At 42.8% G+C, this 21,614-nt stretch overlaps 1 protein-coding gene across 15 annotated transcripts in view; it reads left to right on the plus strand.

Moving 5' to 3' along the window:
* Positions 1–21,614, plus strand: part of LPP (LIM domain containing preferred translocation partner in lipoma) — a 316,729-nt gene that overhangs the window by 258,870 nt on the left and 36,245 nt on the right. For 14 of the 15 annotated variants that reach the window (XM_021396525.1, XM_021396524.1, XM_021396518.1 and 11 more), the window contains one exon: positions 8,071–8,240. In XM_021396525.1, coding sequence (XP_021252200.1) covers positions 8,071–8,240 — 170 coding nt within the window. Of the gene's footprint in view, positions 1–8,070; positions 8,241–8,332; positions 13,159–21,614 lie in introns of those variants that run through there. The other variant, XM_021396526.1, reaches the window with a different exon arrangement.

Consider the following 21,614-nt stretch of genomic DNA (forward strand, 5'->3'; position numbering starts at 1 on the left):
CACTGACCCCCACTGGGCTGGGACACTCACTGCAGATCACCCGAGTTGGGTCCCTGGTCCCTCATCGGTGAGCTGGGCACACAGGAAGGTCCACATTTACCTTCACTGAAGAGCATGGAAAAGGTTCCTACCAGGGCTGGGGAGGGGGCAGCATCTCTTAATGGTTCATGCAGATCCGTGCATCAAAAGCTTCCTGTAAAAGCGGTTGGACCAAACCAAGCCCACACATGGCCTGTATGTCCATCGTGAGTAGAGTGAGAAAGCGTTGGCTTATGTTACTGTGAGGAACATTTTGGTTCAGTGGAAAGACAGACTTGCTAGTGGTAAGCTTAGGTGCTCACTGAAATTCTTTGCCCAGGTTGTTGGAGAAACCTCCATTGCTTGAAGTGCTTGGGAAAATGTTAAACAAGTACTTGTCAAGAATGATGTAGAGAAGGTTGATCCTGCCTTCGAGGCAGTAAGACAGTTTCCACGACCTCTCAAGATCCTTTTCAACTTGAGGTTTTGTAGCTTTGTGGGAAAAACAGGAATGATCAGGAATGCTCCTCTCTCAACCTTTGTTTTGTGGAAGTGATGCACTGTGGTTGTGATAATGTAGGAAGGAACCTCTACCATATTGGCAAGTATTTGCTGTAATCTGTTTTATATCAGAAGCAGGTGAAATTGTCTTTCATGTCTCAGGAAGATGCTGGGAGCTCCCTCTGAATTGCAGGAGTTTTTGTGCTGTAAGCCTGTCTCACTGTCAGGCCTTTTAGAGATGATCTTGTGGTTAAAGAAACTAGACTGGGATTGAGAAGATGTGGTTTCAGTTCCTGGCTCTGTCACAAATTCCTTTTGTGACCCTCAGCAAGTAACATAACTTCTGTGGGCTTCACTTCCCCATCTGCATATTGGGTGTCCTATGACTCCTGCACCTTCCTGGGATGTTGGAAGGATTCATCATTAGGGCTAGTGACTGGCTCTGATAATAGCTTTGTAGTGAGCAGCATGGAGAAGCACTCAGAATGGCACAGCAAAGCGTTAGGAGCATGAGCCCACACAGTTGTAGTGCCTTTGCTGTGTGGAGTGGAGTGAGACCTCTGGGGCATACAGAGAATGTGTCACCTTTGCAGCCAAGCAAAGTGAGAATACGAAGTTGTATTGTTGTTGAAGGAAAGGGATGCAAACAACAGGAGAGTGCAGCTACTACTGAGCAAGCAGAGAACAAATGACAAGGAGGTCACTGCAGGGACCTGTACATCTGGAATACAAGTGCATCGCAGTTAAAGCAGAATAACCGGGACACAGTAATTAAATCACGGCCTTGGATTTAATTTATGAAGTGTTACAGGCACACGCTGTAGCATAAAGCTCTGTTTACTGTGAAAGATTCTGTTTCTGACGTCTGCTGAAGAAGAGGGAATTAAGATTAATCTGTCTCATGTCCAAAGGCTGTGTAAGACAACTGATGCATACAGCCTGCTACTGTCAAATGGAGGAACTTCAAACTTGGATCCTGGCACAACAAACCATTGCCAAGGGCTTCTTGCTCAGTGAGAAGTCTGAGTCAAAAAAAAAAGGACAGGTGAGGAAGGCAAAGATAAGCTGAGAAGACTGTCATCGTTTCCTACAAACTGCACAGAAAATATGTAGGTTTCCCTCCATCCTAATATTGCAAGATCCTGGGTGCCACAATATTGGAATATCTGTAGGACAGATACAACCAAGGCATCTTTGCCAAATATAATCACAGTTGGACACATACTTCCCGTGCTCCACAGGAATGGAATTCTCTTGTGGATCAGAGATTCCTATTTTATTCCCTTTGGACAAATCAAGAAACGTGCTGGGTGCTTATGAGTTGCAGGATCTCTGCCATTGAGACTTAATCCAGTTAAGGTGTACTGGCAGCTAAGGCCTGCTGTTACACTGCTAGCCTAATGGATTAACCTCTGCTCTCATATCCCTTTAAAATGGAATAATTGTGCTGTCTGGCCTAGGTGCCCTGAGGAATCCCACGTGCTTGGGAAATTCTTGAAAACCCTTGGATAAAAGTCATTAGGAAAGAGGAGGGAGAGAGGGGAAAATCGTGTTACATTGTTGACTTATGGTCAGCGTTGTCCTCGAAATGCTGTTTTGTCATCAATATTTCTTCATTAGGAATAATGATTTTTCCACATTTACTGCCAGCTGATTCAAAGCTGTCCAAAAGCAGAATGTGTCATGAATCTCTAAAATGCATTCACTGGCAAACTCTAAACAGAGATGATTAGAAAAATAACACAGCGGAAATACTGGGTGTCTTGAGGCTGCCAGGGGAACTTTTAGTGAGATATTTTGTCCAATGTATTTACATATTTTAAAAATGTTCTTAGTACACTTTTGTAAAAGCAGTATGCAATATTTCTTCAGATCTTTCTTGCATATTGTATCAGGACTGCAGTGAGAACCGGGGAATACACTTAGCTGATGAAGGGAAATTGTGTAATTGATAGGCAGTGAGGATATGACCTTGTGGTATATTCCCACAGTAAAGTTAGGTGGGAAACAGTTTTTTCCATCATGCAGAACTTTTTGAGATATCAACATTTTCCCCCACATTTCAGTAAATGCAGATCCTTCCTACATTGATGCTTTTATCAGAAAATTATCTCCTATCTCCTCTCTATGTTGAATACATGCTTTGAATTCATGAATTTAAACCTTTGTAGAGAGAAGGCTTGCACATTTTCTCTCTGCTCTCTTCACTCTCTTGTTACTGCATGAATTATCTGTGTTAGGCAATGCAAATCACATAGCAAGGGATGGCTATGCCCCCAACAGCTTAGTGTCTAAATAGTTATGACAGACAGATAATGCAGTAGTCTAAAAAAGGTTAATGCAGTCCTTGGATGTACAAACAGGACCATTCCAAGCTAGTTGCATGGAGTTGCGTTGCCTCTGTATTGGACTCCAGTGTGATTGTGATCAGAATATTCTGCCATAAGCATTAGTATGGAACGTACCTACTCCATCATCCATCCTTAGTGGTGGATGTTTGTCTGATTAGCTCACATTCCTAATCTGACATTTAAAAGTGACTCATGTCCAAGATAAGTTTGGACACCCTGTGCCTAATTCTTCATCTCCAGATCACACCCAGACTCTGGCCAAATCTTAAGAATCTTGCTGAATAAGAACTCAGATTAGGGCCTTTGCTATTCATCTTCGTAGATAAAACCTGCATCTCAGCTCTAGTGACCTTGAATCTCTGCAATACCCTTCTCTAAAAATGCAATTTCTCCCTGTTTATGCTCAACTGGAATGCAGCTGCAGAGATCACTCTCCATCTTGTCACTTAGGCCAGATTGTCCCTGCCTCTTTAATCATCTCTCTGGTTTCATTTCTGCATCAGATCAAACAGAAGCTTCTTGTCTTTACTTGCATGGCTTGTAGTGACCTATTCCCTCCATTTTTCCTCTCGTATTCTCCAGTGACATATCAACTCATCCTTCCCATCTGCAGGTATCTATGTTCAATCTTCAAGCACTTATGTTTCCCTTTTGTGCTGTCTTTGTCTTTTCCTCAGAAGCATCCCATTAAACTTCACTCAAACTCCCTCCGGATCCTCTTTCAAATTCTTCCTTAACCTTTTCCTTGGCTGGGCTGTCTACAGATTGCTTGTCAATAGTAAAACATTTAGAGTGCTGAGACCACAATTTCCCTTGCTGACCAGGCTTTTCCACAATCAGAGCATCAGAGTGGTAGTATAAGCAAAAAACATATGATAATAGAAATAAAATAACAAGAAGTTAGAACATGGCATCATGTAAGTTCCCCCCCCTCGGTTCGGATTTGCAGTATTTCTTATGCCACAGAGGACAGTAAATGAGGTTTCTGAATGAAATATAGGAACTGGTGTTCCCTTTCCCTGTTTCCCTATGACCCACTGAGTAACGATGGCGTTTCCAGTGGTTTCAGCAGGGAAGCCTCTGTGGGCACCTCTTACTGTCCCCCTAAGGTAAGACCAACATGTGGCAGCCAGACTGTGATGAGGGAAGGTCACAGCCAAGGTTATGAACCTTTTTCATGCAACATTGGAGGACTCCAGTCTCCCAGGCATGCTGCCAGCATATCACCTTCTAGTTGTGCCGAAATTATTTTGAACCAGGACCTAAAAAGGGCTGGAGGGGCCAAAGAAGAATGTTGAAATGACATAGTTTCGTCTTCATGCAGTTTAGTACTAATTTTGTCCTTTGTCTTTAAGGTGCCTTTTAAGTGCTGTTTGTCTCTGTGGGAAGCAAATGGGTCACGTTGTTCTGTGTTTCTACTGTAATACGCTGCCTGCTATTTTTCTTTTAGATTATTTGTGTAATCTTTTTTTATGCAATCTGTTTGTTCTTGAGTCTTGCAAGCTTTGCCTTTGCTACTTCTTTCTCAATAAGCAGTGCAACTTGTTCTGTATTCACTCATGGGTATTGTGCACACAACAGGCTGGGTTATTTCACCCAGTGTGAAAATATTAAAATGGGGAACATGTGTGGGCACTTAATTGTGGTGAATCCAACCACAAATACCTTTGCCGTTGGTAACTGGCACGCAGGAAAAGCAGACCTTTGTTTTGTTTTTATCAGACATGATAGATGCATTGTTTCTGGTGGGGTTTTTCTGGTTTTCTAAGGAAATGAGGCTTGTGCAATCACACTGCCTGTGTGCATGTGCCTATCTTGTTTGTCAGTTCCTCCCTCACCATCAACTCTTGAAACTAATAGCCATTTTCAGCCACATCTGAATAAGACATGGGAGTCAGGAAAAGCAGCCTGGCTTTACAGAAGACTTGTGAGTTCACAGGCTGCACTGAAGTCTGCAGAAGGTGCTGTCTCTAACAGCTGCATTGCTGCAAACCATCAGTTGTGTATTCAGCCGTGTGCCTTTGCATGGATCCAGACACCCAACTGTAAGCTCCCAAATCTGAATATTTTGGCTTACTTGCTCTTATCCTTTGGGCGAGTGAGTCAGTTGGTGGTGTTGCTAGGCACAGGAGCTTGTGTTTTGATTCTCACTGGAGTGGCCATGTCTCATGAAAAACATTGTTTGCTCCAGGCCACAGCACTACAATTTGCATATAAACTTATGAAAAAGGAAGCTTTCTTTAAGCTTTCCTGTATGAGGGTTTACAGTAGCATTTCTGTCTGTGTACATAACAACAGAAGCTGGACTTCTCATAAATGTGGATGGGTTAAGTCTGTCACTGTCTGAATGGGAATCTTCTGTGGAAAAACCCAGAAAGAGGAAGGAAAGCCTAAGGAAATACCAACTTCAAGGGGAGAAGTTGGCTAAGATCTGTGTTGTGCTGCTCTCTGGTTTGTACCTGGCCACCAGCAGCGAAGCTGGGGAATGCCTGAGAGGCGTGCAGGAATGTAGCCTCAGGGCACCTTTCGGAGGCAGAGAAGATGTCTTTATGCCCTTCGCTTAAAGGGAGGACAGAGGTACAAAGGCACCGAGTGATTTGCCAGGGATTACAAGAGTACATGCCTAAGCTAGGAAACAGACCGAGATTTCCTGACGTAAGAAGTGCGGCCAGAAGTGTGGTCTATGTATAGACAGCTTCTGCAGCGAGTGGAGAGCTGCCTTGGTCAAGGGGGGACATAGCATTGAAGTATGCGAGAGTGGCTAAATTATGAATGTGAGGAGGAGGGAAGAAAAGATTCCCACATGTTCTACTCAGATGTTAACAAAGAAAGCTGAGAAGTGTTTGCATAGACACTACATTATTCTGTGTCCAAATGCCTCATAAAAATAATACCGGATGATCACAGAATGGCACACCAGGGAAAATAAATTCTTCAGCGGAATATTCCCGCTGGAAAAACACTGTGTAAAGTAATACACTAATAGCTTTCAATTTCATGTTTTATATATGGAGATATTAACGGCTCCCCAGACATCTCTTCATATTACAGCCCCGCTGTATGAGCAGTTTGGAGAAGGCCCTGGAGCAACTCAGTCTTGTCCACACAGAGGACCAAGCTGTGCTCTCCTGTTGTACATGCAACTCCTGTGCTGTGTACAGTAGGTTTTTTCTGCCTCTTTCCCATAGAAGTACTGCTCCAATGGTTCTCTCCAGTGGGATTTTTTTTTATTTTTAATTTTTTGCTATTTCCTAGTTCTCATGTTTTTTTCCATTCTTCCCCCATGCTCTATATCCTCATCACCATGCTGGGAAGCCTGCATTCCTTCTCTGCTTGTAAAAGAGGACCCCTCACAAGAAGCATTACAGTGGAGTGATTAAAGCACAACACTGTCAAAACACTAATAACAAATGCTAAATAAATTAACGTTTAAAAAAACATCTATTAATTCCTATTTGGAGGAAGTTCCAGATTTGTCTTCGTTTACCTGGTAACCTCTCCACTTTGCTCAGTCAAGATATCTATCACATCTTGCCACGTAGAAAAGTAGCTCACATACCTTGTTCCCTAGGTGTAGCCTACTGAAGGCTGGGGCAGGCAGGGAATAAGGTGTGAGGACATGTGTGCTGGAAGCTGGCCCACTGCTCTGGGACAGCTGCCCTATGGTTGGAATGGCAGGACTTGTCCAAGTCCTTTTAGGAAGTTGTGCAGTATTTGTTTAGAAAAGTTAGTAAGTGTAGGCCATAGTGTGAGAGAACATTGTATCATTGCTGGATTACTTAATTATTACTGGGTGCATATTATCTGCATGTGTTTTTATGAGTAATTCTGTCTTCCTGATCTCACTCGAGCTCTTGTTTTCCTTCTGTCCTTCCCACTTTTCCTCATCCACACTACCCCACCTGCTGAGGAGGAGTGCAGTGTCCCATGGCTGGGGACACCTCAATTATTCTTAAGTTTCTTTGAGTGAAGCCCCAGACCGTAGCTGCACTGTTGCCTTTGGTGGGGCTATCCTGTGCAGAGTGACCAAGGCTGTCCTAACTTCCTTCCATGACTGCTGGCCAAGGACATCAAATCTGCACAGGATATCACAGTTTAGCATAAATGGTTGCCTTTCACATAAGGTGTGTGTGCACCTACTCTTCTTTATCATCTCTACACTGCAGTTTTCTCTAGAAAAATGTCTTTTCCCATTATATGAGACGCCCTATTGCTCTGAAATTCTCTCTTCACCTCTGCTATGTAATGTTTTCAGCAACAATGTAAACAAGGCATCAAGCCTCCTGCCTGTGCTCCTGCAGGTTTTTTCTGTTACATTTTCATTTGTGTGCTGCATTAGGGACCTTTCTCAGAAACAACTAGAGTTCTTAGGACTTGCCTTAACCTTTGTTAGTAGCTTCTGATACACTTTTCTTGAATTATGGTAAGAATCAAGTATTTGCACATCAGTTTCTTGAGGAATGGTTTTGGTCTTTGAATAGATAGTATCTTAGTCAATATTAATATTCAAACACACAAAAAAGTCACTTTTCCATGTAGGAGATGGTATTGCACTTTTTGTAATCACCAAGTCTTTGGCTATTACTTTTTGTTTAAAATATGAACTAGCTCAGCACCAGCATGCTAGCAAGAGCATAAGGATTGATACTGCTATAGTAGCAAAAGCATAAAAAGTGAAATCCTTTTGCTGGTATAATTGGCTCTACTGAGACAATTGGTTTAAGCTGTATAAGCAAAAATGACTCTTTAAATGGTAAAAATTGTGCTGCCACCAGGCAGCTTGATGAGGCGTCCTACCACAAAATCCTTTCATGTGGAGGCAAGGCTTTCGGCACAGGTTCATGCCATCTAGCTGAGTAGCTGAGACTGACTATATAGCTGTGTTAGATCATAAGTGAATGCTTTGCATCTGGGGGCTCAGGCTCCCTACGATGATTGCTAGCTGGAAGCACCAGCAGTAGTGATTTCACTGTAGTTTTGGTGGCCAGTTTCAAGCTTCTCTTGATTGTTTCATGTAGGGTAGCACTGGAGTGTGTTCCAGAGTGCTGGATCATTGCCAGCGGTGGCATCAGTTGCCCCTGTGCTGGCTGAGCTGCTGTGTTCCTGCTGCCTACTGTGCAATGGAAGCATACAGGAGTGCTTTCTCCCCAGCTGTGGATAGGAGCCTTCACTGACCCATGTTCCTTCCTTCTGGTGGCAGGTCGCTGCGCTCGCTGTGGGGAGAATGTTGTTGGGGAAGGCACTGGCTGCACAGCCATGGACCAGGTCTTCCATGTGGAGTGCTTCACCTGCATGATGTGCAACAACAAGCTGAGAGGGCAGCCTTTCTATGCAGTAGAGAAGAAAGCCTACTGTGAACCCTGCTATATTGTAAGTACTTGTGTGGTTTTTTTTCGTCCTCCAGTTGCTAAGGTGTAGACATCAGAAACATTTTTCTTCATTGTTGTACTGTTACCTTACAGCCAAAACCAGGCAATCTCACGGCAAACCAATGGGCACTAGTTTTCTGTGGTCTTCAGAAGAATCCAGATCACTTCAGCTTCCTTGGTTAACTTCATTTTTCTGCTCTGTCCAAGCTGTGAAATGAAGTGGCCAAAGCAAGAGAAATAGATGCTTTTGGTGCTGAATGTAGCTCTGAAAGGAGCAGGCAATGCAGTGGTTTTTAAGAGATGGTGTTAATCTGAGAAGCTTTTTTTTGTGTTGAGAAATCTGTTACCAAAACCCTTGGAGATGTTGTTGCCCACTAAAATGTAGATGAGATTCAAGATAGCGCTAAAACTTCTGAAATCATGACTTTTGTGTTGCTTAAAGAAGTTAATGGAAGTCTTTCCACTGAACTAACAGCTGTTGGATTTGATATCTTTTGAAGCTTACCTTATCCAAAAATTTCATTTTATGTCTCTAACAAGCTCTTAGATTGAACAATTAACTGCACCTTTTAAGAGGCTGCACCTTTTAAGAGGCTCCCATAAGAGACAGTTGGAACCTGTTGTACAGTTGTAAATTAAAGAAAAATCACATAACATGCCTGAGGCCTTACCTTGCTGTGACCTTAGCATACAGTACGTTGGGAAAACGTCTATAATTGAGAATAAGAAAGGCTCCAGAACATTCTTAATGCATTGATGGGTCTTCCTTTAAACCTCGAAATTAGAGTCTTTTTTTATAAACTATTGATTTTCTTACCCACTGTTAAATTAAGCTTATTTTAAACTGAAATCTAGTTTAAGGTTGGTAACGATAGCATGCAAGTTGTTCCTCTTCGTATTTTCTTGCAAAATTTTGTGAAAGCCAATGTGCCACCAGTATGCTGCATAGCATCTTTTATTTACACAGATGGTGAAGTTTTGTTTGTTTGTTTTTGGGGGGATGAAACGGACTGAGGCCCTTCCATGATTAGGCCGTATTTTTGAAAGCAGAAGCTTTCTGGTATGCCAATAATTAAAGAAATAATAGATATTTCTGAAAATGCTACTGCTATCCAATTATTTTATTTCTGCAAAGACTTTTCAGTGGGATTATTGCTGAAATACTGAATATTGAAAGGGCGGATTTTGTCTTATTTACAGTAGCAGCAATAAGTGAGTCATGGTAATTGACTTTTAAAACCTACATGATTTTTTGAATGAAAAATGTACCCCTTAAACACTATTTCCTTTTTCTTGTTTGCGCTGAAATGATTGTGTGATAAAAAATGTTAATTTTTAGGAAGTTTGGTGACCACGTGCAAAGCTCTGCAGATTTCAGGAAGGTGTGTTCATAATGCCATGGGAGCATCTTCAAACACCAAGTTAAACATCTCATTCACTTCAGGATGGAATTGACTTCATCTGCTTGCAGATTGATGCTTTTCCTCTTTTTTAAATCAAGCAGGCATTCTTCACTACTCATCTGCTTTAGTTTGGGAAAACATCTGCATTAGCCACTGTAGTAATGGTTTAAGATTATTTAATCCCATTACTTATACACTTCATTAGCCTGAGTGAATTGTTGGCAAGGGTTCAGTAAACTTCCTACATTGGGAGATAAAAGGATAAAAAAAAAAAAGGAAAGGAAGAAGGATTCTGTTCCTCATTTTCTTTCAAATTTATCTTCTATCTATTTAAGGGATAAAGGAATGATAATTGCCTGGTTGCATCTGCGTTTGTGTGTTCCATGATACGGCTTTGCAGCTCTGAGTACAGAGCAATGAGTAAACATTTAATAGCTTTCTCTTATATAATCAGAAGGGGCCTTTAAATGCTTACCAATGCAATCAACAAAAAAAGGGTTATGGACTTAACCCAAAACACTTCTGAGTCCATCTGCTGCTGCACATGTAGGGGAAAGGGTGGCCCTACTGGTAAGTGCTGCGTATGTGTAGCTTGACAGCTAGTACCGTGAGTGTGGAAGGGAAAGCGGGAATCTGGCAATCTGATGGAACAAAAATAAATAACTCAAGCAACTATCAGACTATTACTCCTGGAAGAAGCAAGTGTTGGGAGGCTGTCTTGTTACCCCTCAGACAGCTCAACGCTTTGCTGTGCTGAAGGTCAGGTTCGCGAAGGGGTTGGGCCCCTGCTGTGCTACTTAGGCTTAAAGAAATCTGTTTCAGAGTTATGTCTGATTGATTTTTCAATGAAATGATGTCCGCATTGGCTTCAGTGGGATGATGAGTGTCTGAGTACACTGAAGGCTAGGGCTAAGTTGGCAGGTTGCTCTTGCAAATGGACTTGCGGCCCTTAAATTGCTGGAGCATGGTCTGAATGCTGTTGTTTTCAGGTGTGTGATGCAGTCATACTGAAGTCAATTAGAGTTAATCACCTGCCTAAAATGTAACTTGTGCTTAAGGATTTTGCCTCTAATTTGTGTTTTTGACCTTTCTCAAGTCCCACTCTCAGAAAATAACCTGAAAACGTGGAGTTCTGTATAAAATGATGGGACTGAAGATCCCAGACTCAGATTCCTGTAGGCCTGAATCCCCATGGAAAGCAAGGCCTTGAGGCCAGGCAGTGAACCAGTAGCTGCAGCTGGCTCTGGAAACAGGATTCTCAACTGGTATAAATCTGAGTTAATCAGTGATGCTTATTTACTGGTCTGCCTAATTCATACTGATTTCTACCCCCACATCCCTACCTCCTCATGTTCAAAATTCTTGACCTGTTGTGCAGACCACTAGGCCAAGCTGCTGCGTTAATATTAAAGAAAGTCAACTCCAATTCATTTGCCTGGTCTTGGTATATAAATTCATGAATTCTTGTTTTTAATAATTCCCTTGTGTGACTCATGGCCATACACATATTGAAAAACAATGCAAAAATAAAAATACACTTTTTTTCAACAATTAGAATTGGCTAATCTTCTCAGTTTGTTACATGACTCTTTTTAGATGTGGTGGAGTGAAGACATAATTAAGATTACTGTGAAGAGCTGCGTTTAATTAGTATTTATTCAATACCAGGCTTAAATAGCCTGTAGAAGTGTTGTTTTTTGCTTTTGTTTCTGATGTCAGTCATGATCCATTTAAGAAGAAATTATCCAAAAGTCTGTGAATTAACATCAAAGGAAGTCAGTCACCTGTCCGAAAATGTTTACTAACTGGAATTTGAGTACCAGAGTTCATTTCTTTCACAAAAAATTTCCCCTACCCAAAGAGTGGTCACTATCATTTCCTTATGAATGCAGTGAGATCTGCTGCCAATGTGTTTGCTGATTTTGCTCTACATCCAAGGATTCTTTCATTATTAATGTTATTTCTAAAAGAGTACCAGTCTTCTCCATTAAGACACTTCTGCTCCTGCTCAACTAAAAGCAACTGTAAAAAAAATAAAGTGTTAATAGGAAGCAGATGTCTCCTAGTCATTATGACAGTCAAGCAACATCTGAAATATCACAATAGGGTTTCCATTGTAACCAGCTCACTGCTGTACATGTGATGAATACAGTGTCTGCAATATGTTATCAGTATACTTTTCCCCTCCCTTACAGGACAAATTACTGACAAAAAAAAAAAACATTTGGTTTGCTTCCTCTAAGTAGCTGAAGAGATTTTAGCGTTGGGTTCAGTGCAGAGAAAAGGTTAGGAGTAATATCAGCGGAACTATTGTTATAAAAGATTGAAGAGCAAGATGTTAGAACAATGCCAGCTGTCTGCTTTCCAAATACAGTATTATCATAAGGACTGAACACAAGGTTAACCAGACACACTAGTTTGGCAAGGGTGATGCTGCTGTTTTGTGAATGGGGTGTTCTTTGATGTCCTGATGACTTTCTCCAGGACATGGAAATTTCCCTCTGTTCTTTATCCCCTTTCCTGAAGGTTCAGTGGTTGACAGTGGGAGATAAACTCTCTATGAGGTTGAGGGCTGAGAGGTGCCGAGCACCTACACTTAACACAGAAAGCAGCAAGATCTGGCAGATGCTCCTGGTGACTTATTTCTTCTGCCATGTCTGAGTCAATGCGACCCACTGCTGGACCCAAAGGAAGTGTCACAGAGCAAAGGAGATGAGGAAGGAGAAATAGCCATGGTCAGATGAAAAGGAGTTCAGAGAAGTTGTGGGCTGAAAATGAGGAGTGATTGAAGGAGGAAGAAACCGTGACTCATGCCTGTCTGTCTGCCTAAAGCAGGAGAAGACAGAGGGCATGCTCTGCGATTCTGTTTGGAGACCTGGGGATGGAGGTTGACCTTGAAAATATAGCTTCTAGCTTTCTGGCCTATCAAGACTGTAGTTCAGTAGAAAACTGGATATTAGGGAAAACATCTCCAAAAAAGTGGCTGGGCACAGGCTGCCCAGGGAGGTGGCAGAGTCACCGTCCCTGGAGGCAGTCGAGAACCATGGAGGTGTGGCACTGAGGGATGTGAGTCAGTGAGGATGGGTTGGGGTTGGACTAGATGATCTTAGTGGTCTTTTCCAACCTTCATGATTCTATGAAATGCTGATATTTCAGGAAATACGACAACTAGAGCCAGCGGTACCACAGGGCATACTGGAAAAGCTTAAATTGGCTAATCAGTGGGAAATTTCAGTGTTAACTCAATTTCTGCTTGTGGAAATCTTTGGTAAAAACTGCTACTGGCTTTAGTGCATCTGATGTTGTAAACCTCACCCTGAGTGCACGCGAGTGTGGCTGTGCCAGAGCAGGTACCTTCCATGCGTATGATTTAAAGTGAGGTTGATCCCTGCAGTAAAATCATATCTATTTTTAAAAATAATTCTGCAATTTGTAAGCAGAGATTACAGCTCTAATTCAGCAACCATGTAACAATTTAAATTGGACCAGAAAAGACAAACTATAATTTAAAGATTTTTTTATGATACAAGTTTTCTTCTTTTTAAAGTAAAAAGCCCTTTATTCTTGTTTTTGTCAAGCAACGTATTGAATTTGAGAGTAATTTATGGAAAGTGCTGCCAGCATGGTATTGCGAGTGCTCCACAATTTGAATTTAAACTGCTCAATGGGATCATTAAGACTATTATGCCTGCTTCCCAAAGAGTTTGAATTCAAAATGACAACTGGAACAAAAATATAAAATAAACTAAAAAGAAGTCATGCACTCTTTATGTGGTGGAATTTTTCTGCCCTCGAAATATTTCATTGAGATCAATGCTCTTCTTCAGTCTCCTCCTGGAAAAGAGCTGGTGTTGCTAGTTTTAGTGCTGCGTTCCTGCGTGAGTCATCAGCAGCAGGGAAGCTGAACCTGTGACCTGTGGATCTAAAAGCATTTCGTCTCGGCTGCTGGAACTGGGATGCAGCTCGGCGGCTGCAGGCTCCTGCCCTGGATTTCGTACCCTCAGTGGAGGAGGTCCATGGGCATTGCAGACACAAAGCTGGCCCAGAGTCTTGGTTTGCTTACAGGCATGTTTTGGTCCTATTGGTTATTAGACATTATAATTTTGTTAGTATAGACCCAGTGTAATTTCTTAGAATCATTGAATCAGTTGAGTTGGAGGGGACCCTTAAAGGTCATCTGGTCCAACTCTCTGCAATGAACAGGGACACCTACAGCTCCATCGGGTGCTCAGAGCCCGGTCCAGGCTGACCATGGATGTCTGCAGGGACGAGGCATCCACCACCTCTGGGCAACCTGTGTCAGTGCCGCACCACGTTTACTGTAAAAAAACTTCTTTGTATCCAGTCTAAATCTCCCCTCTTTTAGTTTGAAACCATTTCCCCTTGTTTTATCACAACAGGCCCTGCTAAAGTGTCTGTCCCCTTTTTCTTTGGAAAAACTCCTGAGTAACTGATCAGCATTATAAAACTGAAAACAAATAAATCCAGAAGACTTTAACAGCTCTTACTATTAGTATCACCTAGCTACAGTTGATATATTTAAAGAAAAAATACAAACAGAAGTTGGAGGAGGTTAGGTAGGCATAAGCTTGGTGCTGCTACTTTGAGTGGCAAATGGTCTTTTGCAATTAGAGCATAAAATAGAGGAGCACGGGGTGCTATTACAGAAACTATCCCTGGAGCTTCCAGGAGTCCAAATCTGGGAGATGCAGAAATGTGTGTGAGAGAATGTCAGTGAAGCAGCTTCTATCAAAACTGGGGTAGATGCTGAACTGAGCTGACCCAGAAAGCATGCATCTTTTTTTTTTTCAGTGGCCTGACAGCTGTTACAAGGGTTTGGTCGTGCATCTTGTTTTGTCACTAAACAGAAGGAAAAGGTTTCTTTCTGAGGGAGCAGGCAGGCTTTTTCAGTAACCTTCTTCCTAAAACAGAATTATAAAGGGGAGAAAGCGTACCATGAGATGATGAGGTATGCTGTGTAGCAGCTCTCTGGAGACTCAGAGGGTCATATCAAAGAAGATAGGGCCAATTCATCTCACTGTCTAACAAGGACAGGGCAAGAAGTCTATGAACTGAAGAAAAACTCTAGCGATCTCTTAGAAGATACCGAAGCATCAGTGCTGTCAAGAGCTGCACTGGGCTCACCTTGGCGGAAGGTTCTCTGAGCTGGATCAGACACCCATCTGCTGAGGATGGTATAAAGACAATAAAATTATTCTTAGTGCAGCAGGATCTGCTTGTCTAACCAGTCTGAATCACTTGATGGGTTTAAGGGTTCTGTGTGCCCTATTTTCAGCCTATCGTTACTGTTTGCCATCGTGTTGTTCACTGTTAATAAATGCAACGGATTGAAATAGATATTGAGAGGATGAGGCCCCACCTTGCTGTAAGTGACTTTCCAGAGAACTGAGTTAAGTGTTGCTTAAGAGGAAGACTGGTTGTGGGTTGCAGCGTAGAACAACTTGATGGTAATGATATTAGATGGAAGATGTTTCTGAAAAAGTTAACCACAGTGCTGGACAGCATCTAGAAGTGTGTTGTAAGATCAACCGTGAAGCAGGGCTGATTAACTAGGTCAGAGATGCCTTGGCTGGTCAACCTTTTGCTGGAGATGGGTGCACTGTAGACCACGGAGGAGAGGTGTGAGGTATCTGCAAGAATATGTCTGTATCAGGTGAGGATTCCTCCTCTACACTTGGGTTTGCTTAAGAGTTCCGTGGTGGCTTGGTAGAATCCAGATCTTTCCTGCTGTGTATGTTGGCAGCTCCAGGAACTTCAGTTGTCTTCCTGTCTCTGCCTCAAGCTTCTGTAATTACGGACATCTTTCGTATTTAATTAAAGTAAACATTTATTTGACATCTGCAGTCTAGAAAAATTATACTATGGGAAACTTTGTGAAGAGATTGGTATGACTGAAATAAGATGACATTGTGAAGGACCGGCTGCTGCCACTCAGTAAATTTCTCACCTCGCAGGGTGAATTCCACTAACTATGTATTCTTAGGAAAAAAATAGTCTCCCTTTCTGTAGTACCATAGGAGTTTTATGGCTCCTGGCTATACATCTGCTTATGGGTTATACTGTGGTGAAGGGAACAGTGAAGTGATTTAGCAATGACTTCAAGCTGTGTTGAGATTTGCCTTCAGAAGTAGTCTAGCGCTTGTGTATGTATGCCTTTTAGAGCTAGCAGAAGCAGCTTATAAGACAAGAAAAGTCTTATGAATGAGCATCCTTGTTGTAGTGGGAAAATCTTCCTCATTTGCAGTTAAGTACAGATGGATATTACATGGCAAGTCATGTCTAGTGCTTGTAGCGCTCATCTCTGCTTTTCTTTTGGTTGTAGTTTGCTGCCTTCTCAACGCTATTGGCTGCTTTCACCCTTTTTGCTACCTGACTAGTATCTAGATATCCCACTCTAATGAACTATCCTTATGATGTGCCGGTGAACAACAGGCAGTAGTCTCCATCTCAAAAATACCTTCCTGGTAAGCAGCAGTGGGTGGGTGGAGAGGATGGTGGCATTGCCCATTTATTGCAAGTAAAGAACTATCTGCAGGAAGATTAAATGCCGTTTGTTAAGATACAGCAAGGATCTCTGCTGTTGGGACACCTTCAAGGACAGGTGGTGCAGACATCTGTAAAGAATGGTAAATCACTAATTGAGCTTTTTCTGGGTAAGGGCAGATCCAGGGGTCTTTTTCTGGCCCTGCTTCCTTCATTTCTGTTCTGGAGCAACTTTCCCAGGACCACAGGCACAGCCTTCAGCGTGCGCCTCCCACGTCCCGATGTCCTGCCTAGCTGCAGTTCAGCCTGCAGAGATCTTCAAGAGAAGGGGTTACCTTTCTTTTCTTCTCTTCCTCAAACCGCTGCAGTGAACTTGGCCATTGCTATAAAATGAATGGAAGCAAGCAGCTGGAAGCTGAGTGGGGTCTCTGGAAAACCAGGAAGGTGGGAGGTACCATGGCAGTTCCCTTCCACGAGTCTTACTGCTTGCTTACAGCCCTGTGTAGTTATTTAATGCTTCAAACTGCTGAAGGCAGCTGTTTTGGAAAGACTGTGATTTGTTTGGAAGAGGTCCTGCAATTTAAGTGTGCATTGCCATCAGATCCATGTATTATTGAGTTTGCTCTGTCCTGCTCAGTGTGGCAATGTCAAAATGCCATAGTGTCCAGAGATAAGTCAGAACTCACCTAAGAAAATACAGGGTTAATACAGTTAGCAAAACCTTTTGGTTATTTTGCACCACTGGTGTTATGCTTGCAGAGCTGCTGGTAAAGCCCAGGCCTTGCAGCCAGGCTCTGACAGCTGCCAGCAATAAAGCTGAATCTGTCCCGGGGTGTGTGTGGATTTAGCAGGTATGATTTACCCGTAGCAGCCTTTCAGAGAACAGAAAGCCTTGTCTTACTCACTCTTACTCAAGCTGCCCTCTTACTTTGGTCCAGACAGCAATTTGCAAGCCCGGCTGCCAGGGAGGCGAGCGGGCGTTTGCAGCTCGCCACTTCAACCCGTCTCCTTGGTGAAGCCACACTCTGAGGAATTTGCTCTGGCAGAAGCTCAGTCTGTGAGGCGATCCTCCCTCTAGCGTCCTGCCTCTGTTTCTTCACACCAGGACATCAGTTTGCCTGCGTGCAGTGTTTGTTTGCAGGAGAGGAAACTGTTTAACTTGCCATTGCACACGCACAAACCCCAATGGGCTTGGTAGATTTCTGGTTAGAAAAAGAAAATTGTGCCAGTTTAGGGAAAGCACAACAAGCATGAATGATGACAAGAGAAAAAGTTTATTGATTCTAAGAGTATCGTGAGCGTTCGGTGCTCGTGGAGGGTAAAAGCAAATTGCAAGTGTTTTCTCTCACAGCTGTGCTGATCATAAAGCCGTGGGCCAAGTGCAATATTGACAGAAAAGGTAGATCATCCACTGGGGTATTTCGGGCAGAAGGAGGAGCAGATGATAGCTTGGATCTGGTGCTGCTTAGCTGTTGCATTTGCTGGGGACAAGCGACGATTGTACACTGGCAGCTTTCACAGCGTTGGTTAACGTCGGCAGTGAGACCTGCGGTCCGTGTGCCTGCACCCGTCACTCGGGGACCATCCGCTGTATCGAGGCAGCGATGGCCCCATGCTGCAGGGAGCAGGCAGGCGTCTGGATGGTTTGCAGTGTGTGCTGAGATCTGCACGGCATTGCCCCTGCTTTTCCCTGGCTCTTCTCCTGCTGCTTCCTGACAAACACGTGACACAAGAGCACCGCGTAGGATTTTCGCAGCAACCTGACTGTGACCCTCCGAGCAGGCTTACCCACAGCTCTGAGGCAGTGCAAGAAGTGCAGGGACGTGGAACCGGTGGCAAATGGCATGCAACGTGCCTGTCTCTCTCAAGGCTTTCACAGTCATCAAAAACTGAGTTTTGTGAAAAGTTCTGTACAAGAACTTTCGTAACGTGTTTGATTTTAGAGCAGCAATCGAGTATAAAGCAGGGATTCGAGAGGCTTCTTCAGGCACCCTAGGAACGGGTGGCTGCAAATGCTGGGGACTGGAAAAGATCTTTGTGTTGCTTTGTTTTGGTTTTATTGTCTGGCTGAAGCTGCTCTGCTAACATTTGATAGTTCAGCGCTGTGGCTCATCATATTCACATCCATGCTGTTGGACTCCCTAAGGCTGCTGGCTGGGCCTTATATTGTTCCACGATTCTAATGTTACCTAATGCTCTTTACATAGGTATTTTCAAACTACTCCAAAAATCTAAACAAATAATGGTTGTGGTGCCCAAAACCAACCAAACCTGGATATTTTCCCTCACTTGTTAAGGGAAATATACAGCAAGTTTAAAAACAGTGTTGAAATGTAAATTAACTTTCAGATGTTATCAGGAATTGAGATTTTAAGGGTGGATATTCCATTAGCTCTTGACAATGTAGCTTTTTGTTTAAGGACATGTTTGAGCCAATACACCATCTTGGCATTCCACCAACAGAGGTATCTGTGTAAATGCAATCTGTGTTAAAGCCAGACAACACTTTTAAAAAATTATTTAATATTTCCTACAGCAAGCCATCTGTGGCTGGTCATATTTTAGGAAGCAAGTGAACATCGCAGAAATGTTTCTCACTCTATTTGAGTAACTTTTAGACTTTTAAAATTAAATGTGCTGCCAAATATTTATGTTCTGTTGTGAAAAGAAAAATATTTGTTTGACATCCCAATCTCCCTGGCAGTTTGCAGTCAGTTGCTCCTCTTAGGAGCTACTCTTTTTTTGTTTCCTCGTGGGTAGAGGAAGGTAAAAGAAGGGTGCACACCTTCAGAGGAGGTTCGGGTTGGATATTCGGAAGAAAATTCTTCTCAGAAAGAGTGGTGAGGTATTGGCACAGACTGCCCAGGGAAGTGGGGGAGTCTCCGTCCTTGGAGGTGTTTAAAGAAAGGGCAGATGTAGTATTTACAGACGTGGGTTAGTGGGCAATATTGGTGGTAGGTGGACAGTTGGACTAGATGATCTTTTGCACTAGAGGTCTTTTGCAACGTTAATGGTTCTGAAGGTGCCTTGTGGCCTCACTCCTCAGCCATCAGTGGGGCTGCAGCATGTGATGTGGCTTTGCAGGGAACAAAAGAGGGGTTGAGCCTTCAGTCTTCGCCACCAGGCTGTGGTGTGAGAGAGGGCAGGCTGGGCACAGTGTTGTGCTCACTGATGGGTGCAGGAGGTGGCAGAAGAGCCACCTCCTGGTGGTTGGCATCCCACATTCCTGCCAATGTGCAAAAAGCCCAGGGTTTCCCAGAGAAGCAAAATGTTGTGCGGCGTTTTGCAGCACGCCTACCGCAGACACTGCAGCCATCACCAAGGCAACCCAGTTGCCAGAATTTTAACGGCAGGAAGGCAGGGGAAAAATTAGTGATGGCCTAAATTATGGCTGGCAGATACTGCTGAGCCTAAAGCACATTGATGGGGCTGAGCTCTGCTCTAAGTGATACACGACTTGCTTTCAGTAATGATTTTCACAGAAAGCTTGTGTTTTATCCCACTCTACAGATTTATGGCTGGCCTAAACTTAATCACTCTGATGTAGAGAAATGTATTTGTTCAAGGGCTCAGAAATCAGTGTGATCCTTTTATTAAACAGAGGCGCTAAGAATTCCAGTCCTTGAGGTAGTCCCGAAAGAGTTAATTCCATTTTGGAAAGGTTGAAGCATGCTGAAAGAGTCCCTGGTGGCCTAGCACCAATTTTTGCTCAGTGCTCTTTTGGAATGGTCCATATAACTTACCTGCACTTACCACCCTGGGACTATTGCAGCCTGAGAAGTCCAGATGAATCACTGCGCATCATCTGTCTACATGCCTATTGCCTATAGTAGCAAAGCCACACATAGAATAGATGTATTCTAACTTACATGCTGGGAAGAGGCCCTTACAGCATAGAGAAGGAAGAGAAAGCAGTCCAGATTCGCTCTATTACCTCTGACAGGTTTACTTTCACTGTGGCATGGCAATAAGATTAAAGTTTTATAGTAATATTACCTCCATCCAGACCCCCAAAAAAAGGCATAAAACCTCTCTTCGCTGCCGCTTGGATTTCAAACTCTTTTATAGAGCTACTGCATCTGTTAATAAAATCCTTAATTCATTCTGAACATTTTATTGTCACTTCAGATAAAAGTTTAATCAGATAGAATTATTGCCCTTCTAATATTCCCTTAACCTTTGCATTTTAGACTTGAACCATATCGGTTAAATTTTAAAATCACTTTTTTATGGACTTGAATGCCCCATCTCTGTTTTAGAGGGTACTTCTGCACAGAAATGCCATAGTCTGTTTTGAGGTCGTGTGAAAACTTTAAAGGCTCTAATCTGAGCACTGCTCACTTTCTGTTGAAGCGTCTTGCATGCCCTATTAATTACTTTAATGGTGACATGCTGGTTTAAGGGAGTTCTTTATTAATACCACTAAATCTTCTTTTATTGTTGTTTAAACACTTTTTCTTTCCTTTATGTAGATGTATTTAATCCTTTCTGTCTTTAAAATAAATGAGTGCATAACTCCACATGAAGCGCCTGACACTTCCATTTTGCATTCTCAGGAGGGGGCAGGGGAGCATTGCACTCCCTTGCCTGCAGCATCCGCATCCCAGCAGAGAGAGAGAAGTGCACATCTCAACTTGTGTCCATAATCTCATGTTAGATTGTTGCGCTGGAAGTAATTTTTCAAATTTTCTTTCTGTCTTTCCAGAAGTAATGTGCGTCGAATTTGCTTCTACTATTCCAGCATGTTGAAGTTTTAGAGGTCAGTGTGGCTTTCTTGTTGGAAAATGTAGCGGCCCAAGTTCAAGAGAGGATTTGCTCATGTTTGAGCCCTTTCCTAGCAGGGAAAGCACATCAGTTTGCTCTTCTCCATCAGAGCTCTTTGATATTATCCTGGTGGTTCATTTTAACATAAAAACGAGTAGCATTAACTATACCAGCTTATTTAAGGGAGCACAGCCGTTCTAGCGAACCAGTTGGCTGGCAAAGCACTGACATCCGTGTCTGCCGTTGGGTTTCAGTCTGTCAGATCTCTATCTTTCTATGATTTTACCTTTTTAAAAGTGTGTATTTTGATCCAAATTAGTTGCAGATTTTCTTGGTCTGGAGAAGGGGAAACAAGATATGAGAAAAGCAATTATCTTTGGGACCCAGAGAAACATATTTCAAAAGCACATAAGTGACTGAAGAACTAGATTCTTCTTGGTCTGCCAACTCATTCCTGACAATGAGACTTGAACTCCTGGCAGCTAAGTCATCTTGTTCTTCAGTCACTTCTGAAAGCGTTGCCTCCAAAGTGTTCCTTTCCAACAGTGACTGAATATTCTGAACAAATAACTTTGAAAAGGTTTCACCAACAGCAACAGCTCTTTCCCCTCTTTCCTCTCTCCTCTCTCTTTCTTTCCTCTCTCCTCTCTCTTTCTTTCCTCTCTCCTCTCTCTTTCTTTCCTCTCTCCTCTCTCTTTCTTTCC

This window comes from Numida meleagris, chromosome 4 (genome assembly GCF_002078875.1).
Source record: "Numida meleagris isolate 19003 breed g44 Domestic line chromosome 4, NumMel1.0, whole genome shotgun sequence".
NCBI lineage: Eukaryota > Metazoa > Chordata > Aves > Galliformes > Numididae > Numida > Numida meleagris.